The sequence below is a fragment of the Hippocampus comes genome, unplaced genomic scaffold (assembly GCF_001891065.2).
Source record: "Hippocampus comes isolate QL1 unplaced genomic scaffold, H_comes_QL1_v1.1 scaffold161, whole genome shotgun sequence".
In the NCBI taxonomy this organism is placed as follows: Eukaryota; Metazoa; Chordata; class Actinopteri; order Syngnathiformes; family Syngnathidae; genus Hippocampus; species Hippocampus comes.
In genome coordinates, this window is record NW_017806067.1 from 434105 (window position 1) to 444152 (window position 10048).

A 10048-nucleotide genomic window follows, 5' to 3' on the forward strand; every position below is an offset into this window, starting at 1 on the left:
CCCCCCCTTCCGTCCACGCTTGAGTTGTTGGTTTCAGACTTATTCAAATCTGAGATGAAATCTGAAAAAAAAAATGGTTGAAATAAATTTGGGCTTCATATTTGGTTGGACGGTGACAACTAGCGAGGCACGTTGCTTTCATGATTCATACAACGAAGGTGAAATCCGTAAAAATGTGGACAAAATATAACATTTCAATCAGTTTGCTCATTCAAAATTTGGAGATGTATTTGGCCTGGAAAAAAAAAGTGAGAGAGTGTCGATTTCTGTTTTTGGACATGTCCAGTTAGCATGTAGCATCACGTTCAAAATTCTTTGGGGGAAGTAACCCAAAACATGCATTCTATTTTCTTGAAAAACAGAACCTGGAACACAGAGAATTTGAAGCCGGCGCTTTCGTGTGAAATTAGCGCCTTTGTGCAAATTTGGGGCCGGCTGTCGGGCGAAGCCGCGCGATGACGTAAGCCGATGCTTGCGTGGCGCGCACACAAAAGCTCTGTTGCTGTTCAGTCAGTCAGACTAACGCCGGGACCACAGCGAGCGGGACGACCGAGCCTTGGCTGCCTTGGAGCCGTTTGCCGGCTCCACGGACACCTTGGACATGTGCGTCGCAGCAGCAGCAGCAGCAGCAGCATCTTCAGCCCTTTGTAGTTTCCAAAACCAAAACAGTCAAACACGTTTCGGTAGCAACACGGAAAAAATAACCTGAATGCAGGATGTGACAAAAGAAGGAAATAAAAGCATCAAACGGTGATGATGCCCCTAGTGGAGGCGCATTGCGCTGCGCTCCGAGGCGGCCTCGCGGTGGCGCTGCGGCAGCGGCTCCCCTTCATCTATCCCGGCCACCTCGTTTGTATGCAAAGCTTCACCGGAGTGATGCTTCAACGAACCGATGAGAAAAAAAAAAAGCCCTCGACTGGAAGCGAGGGAAAGAGAGCGCGGCCGGCGCAATCATCCGCTCGTACGGCGATGTGACAGGCGGCGCTCGGTGCGGCGGGGCGCCCGCGCTCACTCTGTCAGGCGAGCTCTTCACCAGCTGTCATCTCGCGTGACGACTTCTGCAAGTTGTTCCGCTGTTTTCTGCGCAAGAATGACATGTCGCCAAATCGAATACGATAAGATTCACGGACGTAGCACGATTCGGTTACAATGTGAAACAACGGAGTCCATCGCAGATGCGATCGAAATTGCTTCGGGGCTGATTTCGAGCAATTTGCTCCCAACGCGATGCCGCGCGGTCACGTCGAAGTGACGCCGAAGCCGTACGGCTCGCTTCAGTTCCGCCGCCAGGCCGCCCGTTCCCGTTCAGCCGCCGCCGTCACGTCGTAATTTTCCGATCAAGAAACTCCGATTGCGTTACGATTGTCGCCGGCGCTAACCCGACGCGATGTGAGTCGCGGCGCTGTCCGATTGACGATGCGATTGACGATGCGATACGCTCACAACGCAGCGCGCACGACAAATCGCGATACGACCGGACTGTGATACGATTCTCTCCAATTACGATTCAAAGCGACACTCCAATGAATTAACAATGAAGCCATGACGTCACGAGTGGATTTTCCAACCCCCGGACGTACCCTACGTACTTTCCCTTTGAACTACTGCCGTTGGGTTTTTCCCTCCCCGTGTGTCAACAAAAAAAGCAGCCTCGGCAGTCCCGGCGCGCGTTACAATTAAAGCTTGTCTCCTTAAGCCGGCCGGGCTTTGGGCTTTGGCCTTTCCGCTGCTGCCCGAGCGCACATTCCTTCTCTGTGTCGCCTTTGTCTTCCTCCCACACAGCCCTGATGAGTGCTTGGGCTTCTTCCAAGGATGTCCGTTCCACAACCAAAGTCGGGCTCGCTCGCTCTGCCTTATCCCGACCTTTTATTTCCTTGCTGGCCAACTTTGAGCGAGCCGCATTGGAGACAAAAGTGATTTGCCGCCGACCTCGACGGTCAATGAAAGCGGCGGAACACTTTCCATAACTCCCTTGTTGTCACTTACCTGAGATCTAGTTTGGATCAATGAGTCTCACTCCCCCGAGTGAGCGCGCGTGTGACGTTTTAGCATGGCTAGCATGCGCGTTTGGCTAACGCAGAAACAGCGGAGGGCACGCCAAAGAAATTCCACTTCATGTGGCCTCAAAGCTGCGCAGCCCGTCAATCGGAGGAAAAGGGAAAGCGGCGCGGAGGAAGCGCGCTAAGCTGCGGGCCGAGCAATCCAAACAAACGGGAGCATTTTTTCACACGGAAGCCGGGCCGCCGATCAGCTCCCAGCTCGTCTCCAAAGGCGAGCGAGAACAAAATCTGCGCCGCGCCAAGCATGTGCAGACATTTTTGAGTTCTTTATTTGTTCATTTTTTTTCAGTTGAAGCCTCACCCCGCCTCCGAACTGAAACGCGCATCAAACATGTTTTACGAGCTCGTCAATGCGCCGACTCGGGAGGGAATGTGACCTATTGTTCTCCCCGCTCCGCTTTGGCGCGGGGTTAGCGGACGAGTCGCGACATTCCCATGGAAGACGTGAACGGAGTTGCGGCTCGCGTACGATCGGCGCGCTCCCGCAAGGCTGACCGTGTTTACGGGATTCCTTCACTTGCGCTTCTCGGGAAGGCCGCTGAGTCGGCACTTGGGCATAAACAGGAAATGGAAGCTGACACGCTCGCCTGCCTTTCCTCTTGCGGGAAAGAATGTCGGGAGTCGGGAGCGCGCGGACGAGCGGCACGTCGTCAGATGACTTTGCAAGCAAATAGTTTCCGGAACGACATGGTAGTGCGGTCGTAGTACTCCAAGCGGTGATCAACAAGACCCCCCTCGAACCTTTCAGGCTCGCGCAGGTCCTTTCAAAGTCACGCACGTGCGGCAAAAGACTTTCCGCTAACAACCCGGGCTAAATTTGGCCCCTCCCCGACATCCAAAGCTCGTCTCAATTGGACGTACTTCCCTGACATCAGTTTTTTTTAAGGCTCATGCTGAGTTTTCAATGACGCAACTACGTTTTGGATTCATGTTGTGCAATATTTTTTTTTGTGGGGGTGGGGGCATAGAATAGATGCTTGTTTGTTTACGTGTCGAAGCAGCTGTGAATGATCGATTCGGCCGGGGGGGTCAAGGTGCGTCTCTCGCACAGCCAAAGTGAATATCGAACGCTGCTGTTTAACGTTCCCCTCCTCCGCTCCCGGAGTGTGGCCGACGCACAGGAAATGAAATGGAGCGGTTGAAGGCGGCCGTCGGTCACATCTGTGTCGCGCGTTTTTAGGGGCCAGATTTTCCACTTCGGGGCGGGGGTCGACTCACTTTTGTTGCCAGCATTGTACGATCGGCGCGCTCCCGCAAGGCTGACCGTGTTTACGGGATTCCTTCACTTGCGCTTCTCGGGAAGGCCGCTGAGTCGGCACTTGGGCATAAACAGGAAATGGAAGCTGACACGCTCGCCTGCCTTTCCTCTTGCGGGAAAGAATGTCGGGAGTCGGGAGCGCGCGGACGAGCGGCACGTCGTCAGATGACTTTGCAAGCAAATAGTTTCCGGAACGACATGGTAGTGCGGTCGTAGTACTCCAAGCGGTGATCAACAAGACCCCCCTCGAACCTTTCAGGCTCGCGCAGGTCCTTTCAAAGTCACGCACGTGCGGCAAAAGACTTTCCGCTAACAACCCGGGCTAAATTTGGCCCCTCCCCGACATCCAAAGCTCGTCTCAATTGGACGTACTTCCCTGACATCAGTTTTTTTTAAGGCTCATGCTGAGTTTTCAATGACGCAACTACGTTTTGGATTCATGTTGTGCAATATTTTTTTTTGTGGGGGTGGGGGCATAGAATAGATGCTTGTTTGTTTACGTGTCGAAGCAGCTGTGAATGATCGATTCGGCCGGGGGGGTCAAGGTGCGTCTCTCGCACAGCCAAAGTGAAAATCGAACGCTGCTGTTTAACGTTCCCCTCCTCCGCTCCACCCTCCCATTTAATCCTTTTTTTTTTTTTTTTTTTCGTGCGAGCTCTCGGGCCTGAGCATTCCACATCTCGCGCCGTGCCCACGCCCGCCGTTGAAGGTCGAACGAGGTGCTCGAAAACTTTCTCCGACTGTGCGACACAACAGCACTTATTCAATTTCCGGGCACCAAATCAAAGCGCTTATTTCACATTTGGGCTAATGTGGGCTAATTGTTTGTTAGCGTCGGAGTGTGGCCGACGCACAGGAAATGAAATGAAGCGGTTGAAGGCGGCCGTCGGTCACATCTGTGTCACGCGTTTTTAGGGGCCAGATTTTCACTTTGGGGCGGGGGTCGACTCACTTTTGTTGCCAGCATTTTACAGTAGCCGCTCCTCATACCTCGCCCACTTCTTCTTCTTCTTCTTCTTCAGTGGTGCTCACAGGGGGGAATGTTCCCGCCGGTGCGAGCCAAAGTAAATCCCGCTGATGAGTTCCCGCTGCCGGGATGAAGTAGCACTTGATTGGAATTCCTCTCATATTGAAAGTCGGATAGCTGCCGGCCGACCCCTTTCACGCAAGGGTCACCTTTGCCTCCTCTGTGCCTCTTCATGCTTCTCACTCACTCCATATGCGCATGATAGATGGCACATATCTGGCACATATCCGGAAAACGTATCGTTTCCCTCCGCATGGGGTCTACGTCCGCACGTGATGTGTTTTTCGGGGGGGTGGGGGATGCGTTCCCTGGCTGGAATGGGCCGCTTTGGGACTCAAAAGCCTCACAGCACGCGAATGTCTGCTTTGGTGTCAAATGTGTTTGATTTCCAACCCGTGCGAGATCTGACGTCTGAAAAACGTGGGGGGCGGGTGAGTGAAACTGCATCCCTTGGAAAAAAAAAAGAGTCCAAGTCAGGCTCATGCAGCACAACCGACCGGTCGGGCAGCTTGCGTGGTTTTGCCGTACGTTAGCTCGTCACGACCTGTTTCTGCTGCCCGGCTCGTGCGAGCTCTCGGGCCCGAGCATTCCACATCTCGCGCCATGCCCACGCCCGCCGTTTAAGGTCGAATGAGGTGCTCGAAAACTTTCTCCGACTGTGCGACAGAACAAAGGAGCCGGGCTGTGATGTCATCGTGTCCCGCCTTTTGTCAAGAATAATCCTACCTAAATAAATGTGTGAAAACAAATTGGCCAAAAAGATTACATGCAAACGTTTCGTACCTATAGGGTTCAATACAACTGAACTACTTCACTAATGTACTACGCTGAATTAAAAAAAAAATAAAAATAAAAAAAAATCCTGTCACATGAGGCACAGTTAATACAGTGATTCTTTCGCCTACCACTAGAGGGAGCACGAGTTGAGTGGATATTTTCTATGCTGCTTGATCGCTTGTTCAATCTGCCGTTGTAAGCTCTCAAATTTGGTCTTCGACTGGCCCGAAAAGTCGTGCTTGAAGTTGCAAACGAAGCCTGTCATTTGCTGGATGCCAAACAGGACGGCTCAGCAGCGCCATCAGGTGCCCTCACGCCGCGACTGCCGCGTGAGCCCCCTTTTTTTGTTTTCGCAACAGCTGTCGTCGTCATCGCCCGTAATCAGTCACTCGGCAGGCGTCTGCATTATCCGGCACAGGCGCGTCGTGACGATAGCAAAGTGCAGGAACGAGCGGCGTCTCCGGGTCGGCGGGTGGCTCCGCGCTTTGCAACAGAAAAGCTCCAAATCATGTCGGAGGCGATTCGTCTTGACCGCAACGGAGATTTGTCGCTCATCGAATCCCTTTCTGCTCTAAAGTTCCTTTCTCGGGCATTTGAAATTCTCCGTGCCCTTTTGGCCAACTCGAGGGGCCGCCGCCGAAATGCTCTGAGCTCGTTTGATGTTTTGTGAACGTTTGGGGGCCAAAGGGGAGGCGGGTCGGTGAGGCCACAAGTTAAACATGCTTGACATTTGTCTGAGGTGACTCAAACACGCAAAGGTGGACATTCCGAAGCCATTGGACACCGGCAGGTCAGGTTCGGAGGGGTGGGCTGAAGGGGAACGTTGGGGGCTACTGAATGAGGCCGTCACCTCTTTAACTCGGTTGGGGTTTGAAGTCGGGATGAGGAGTTTGCCTCACGAGCTTCCACTATTCCGATCCCGATTAGTCATGAAAGAGTCGCATGCAACGTCGGTCATAATTGCTTGTTGGTCGGTCATAATTGCCGCTGCCCCCACCAACATGGCGACACTTCGGACACTGACGTGCACACTTGACCTCTTTGTCGTACCGCTACTAAAAATCTGTCCGATCGCAATACTTTGGTGGTGCCGCTATACTGGGCAACCCTCATGTGGTGTGCCATACAAAAGAACACGACACACTTTTCTGCCTCAGTTGTTGTCGTCGTTCATCTTTTTTTCTTTCTGCGATATTTGGAGTCGGCTCGAAGCAGGCTTCATATTGCGCGGGACAAAAGCCCCCCGCGTGAAAGCAGCAGAAAGAAGAGGTGAGCCGCGGGTGATTGGCACTTTTGTCCCCTGGCCCTTCGTCATCTTCTTTCTTTTGCGTGACATTCCGCCGCTCTTTCTAATCCTTCCTGGCCCAGAAAGCGAACCGGTTCAGCCACTTCTCATCCACGTAAAATGTTGGCGAATAACCGCTTGCCTGACAGCTTGGGGCTGTGTGCGGGGGGGCGGGAGGGGGACAAAAAAAAAAAAAAAGCCCTTGAGAATAGGAAGGATGACGTGAAAACCAGATTAGAGGTTCGACAAAACCCAGGACCGCTTCCTTTCCACCCGACAGGCCCCCAAACCACAATTTCACTTCCCTACCCGGTCTGCTCTGCGGTCCGTCCTCATAAAGGAAGTGGACTGACAAGGAGGTGAACGCTGTGGATCCACTTGACCCTTTCCTGAATTCCACTCAGTGCCGGCGGGTCACATCCGGAACTGATCAAACGCGAACATTCCAACCGGTTGCTGATAAGGGAACAGTCGGCCGGATTTTTTTTTTTTTTCCTGATCCAAAACAAAATGGAGACCTTTATGTAACAACAGCATTCAGGTGATTGAAAGCAGATGTGGCGATGCATGATCGTCTTCAAATAGTTGCACGTACGTGCCGGTTCTGGGCCAGACCACTTGTAGCACTCTGTGATCAAACCGCACTTGACACACGGACAAACATCCGCGCGTCGTCACAGTGGAGTGTCAACACAACAGCATCATCAAGTCGACACACTTAATAATGCTTCTTTTGGGGGGGCGGGGGAGGGGGTTCCTTTAGTTTTTTAGCTCGGGTGAACAAAAATGAAGTTGATTCACCAAATTTGGAGCGAGCAACATTGCGCTACGATGCCGACAAGCTAGCTAGCGTTCCCAAGGATGCCAAGTCGCCATGTTTTCGGACGGTCGGGGCAATCCGAAGTCACCGCCGTGCACGTTTTCTTTTTGGACGACCCGCCATGTGCTTTGCTAGCACTTGCTTTGTTTGCCTCGGTTGGACTTGCGCGAGGGTCAAATCCGGGATGCTTTTTCGACTGAAGAGTAAACAATCTGCCGAGGCTTTGGATCACTGACTGCTTCTGGTAAACAGGAAGCAAGCGAGGACTCTGGAGTCTCTCTGGCGCCCACTCAAGTCGGTCCGTGTCAGAGCCTTCAAGTCTTCCCTCGCAAGTGCACTCTGGGCCCGATCGTTGGCTCCGTTTTCAGATCAACTCAATCATACTTTGCGCTAAGAACCGCGCTGGCGAAAACATCCCTTATATGGTGAGCGGCCATCTTGGAATCTCGACTCCGTCCAAAGACAACGTTGAGACTCCTGATTGCAATGTCAACGGAGCGCTTTGTGGTCTGGCACCCGGAGCTTCAAGTTACGTCCGGGGGAGGAAGACGCGAAGTTCAGAGGCTCTGAGAGCCAAAAAGGAGCTTGGAGACCTCCCCCAGGAAAAGTGCGAAAGCATTTGGCAGGAAAGGCCTCACAAATGACTTCATTCCCAACAAGCTATTTTTAGCAGCCTGTTCAGTGAGTGGGCTTTTTTTTTTTTTTTTTTTTGGGGTCCCGCCTGTTAACGTGAAACAGGAACCATTTGTTTGAACTTGGGACAGCCACCATCTTGAAAGGATGCAATTTCATCCGTCAATCGATCAATCTGTGTCAGTGTGATAGCATGCGTTTCCGACAAGTGCTGTTGCATGGCGTCTACCTGGCCCACTGGACGCCCGTCCAGAATTCGTGCGAATGGCCGAGCTGATATTCTGACAACTGACATTCCACAATGACTGAGTCCGAGAAGCGCCGTTTCTTGAAAGTGCTTCACATCTCCTGATTTCCGCCGCGGACGGTCCTATTCCACCGACTTCCGGGAGCCGTTCGTTATTGGGAATCAGTCTCCCGCTATCTGAGGAGGCGAAAGGTTCCGGAAGCGGACGGAGCTCCCGTCGCTCCTCACGTCTCTTGTCTTAAGAGGATTAGAAGTGTGGAGTCGCAGGTTATCTCGGCCCGCCAACGATCTGCGCTCTCATCGCGCCCGTGTCGGGCGGCCCACTTTCACGCTTTGCTTTGCCGATTTCTTTTCATCGCTCCTCATTCTGCTTCTGTCCCCCCGTCAGAGCTTGGATGAACTCGAGGATGACGACGGTGCCGAAAAAGACGAGCAGGAGGAGCAGCTGGTCCTGGCCAACACCTTCCAGAACGAGACCATGACGGCGGACCCGGCCACTGGACTCGTTGCGGTAAGAAAGGATACAAGTTTGGTCAAAAATGGCATTTCCGTCAGAAATGTACGTGCTCCATTTTTAAGTGACGCAAGCGCAAATCTGGCACAACAAGACGGCCCTTTGTAAAACAACCATTCAGCATTTAGCCGGCCTCGTTAGCTTAGCATGTTGGTAGCCTTTAAAGTGTCGTTTGAAAGTAAGGAGCAGTGCTATTTGCACACATTAATTGCGCGTTAACGTTTTCCGCTCAACGTAAAATAGTTTTCTCTATCAGACAATACAAGCGCATTTTTTTTTTCAACCTCAAAGAAGGGCACGTTGAGGTTTGTCGTGGTGCCAAGCGCTGTTCCAGTTTGCTTGATTTGTAAGGCCCGAAATCAGAAACGGCGGCGCTTTGTGGAGACTTGAAAGAAGCTGTCAAAAGTAACAAATATTTACCGAGTGATGGATCCCTGCTCTTTGCTCGTCCATCTTGAGGCATCGCCAGCCCGTCAGTTCCGCCGTCGTAGTCACTAAAAGCCCTAACGCAGAGCAGATGTGACCGAGCGGAGACTCGCGGCCTTCCCGCGCATCATCCAGAAGGCTGTCGTGGAAATTTGGGCCAACTTGAATTTGTGGGAAATGCCTTCTTGATTTGTTGGAACAGCGGCAAAGCCATTGAACGGTCGGCGCGAGCCCGAAGCGGAGCAGCAGCAGCAAGCCAAACATCCGACGGGAGCGGATGAACGCCTTCTCCTGAATCTATTGGCCGTTTCCCGTCATGGTGTTTAGTGACAGGAGAGCCGCGTGGGCCCGTTTGGATGTCGAGACGACGGCGAGAGAAGCTCATATTTAACCGCCCGCGAGGAAACGCTTCATCGATCACGATAAACGCGGCTCCGCGCGACGCTCGAGTGCGTCGGTTGACGGCCTCACCGGCGCAGCCGCGTCGCACGGAGGCACATCAAGAAGTCATCTGTGCCACTTGGAGCTCGCGCTGAGATTTGTCTCTATTTTTTTTTTTTTTTTTGTCAGGCGGCATAACAGCGACTGCTGACTGGCAGTTCAAGGAGCGTTCTCACACTCATTCTCCCTTCATGTGAGCAGGTTAGCATCAGTGGATAACCTGCGAGCAGAACACAAAAAGTTTGTCAATAACGGCGCCGCTTGAAATGACTTAACCAACTCCGTCGAGCAATATTTGTTTTGTGCGTACGGCTCGCTCACTCCGCTCTCTTATTCAAGCATCAATCACGCCGCAGCTCCAGGGAGGACTCGTATTTTTCTTTGCAAATGAACAAGCTTGTCGCAAAAGTCGAGCTCATTTCCCGTCTTCTGACGGATGTGCCGGACGCAATCTAAAGATGTTTCAATCCAATTTGGAGAAGAGACACCTGCATTCTCAGTGCATAAATTCAAACGACTCCTGGATGGAAATGTAGCGGGTGGGGGGGGGGGGGGGGGGA

The 10048-nt window shown here is 52.5% G+C and overlaps 1 protein-coding gene across 2 annotated transcripts in view; it reads left to right on the top strand.

The window, feature by feature from the left end:
* The window catches only part of pawr (PRKC, apoptosis, WT1, regulator), a 15916-nt gene that overhangs the window by 3116 nt on the left and 2752 nt on the right, over nucleotides 1–10048 (top strand). For both annotated transcript variants that reach the window (XM_019893689.1, XM_019893690.1), the window contains one exon: nucleotides 8496–8618. In XM_019893689.1, the coding sequence (XP_019749248.1) occupies nucleotides 8496–8618 (123 nt within the window). The remainder of the gene's footprint in view (nucleotides 1–8495; nucleotides 8619–10048) is intronic.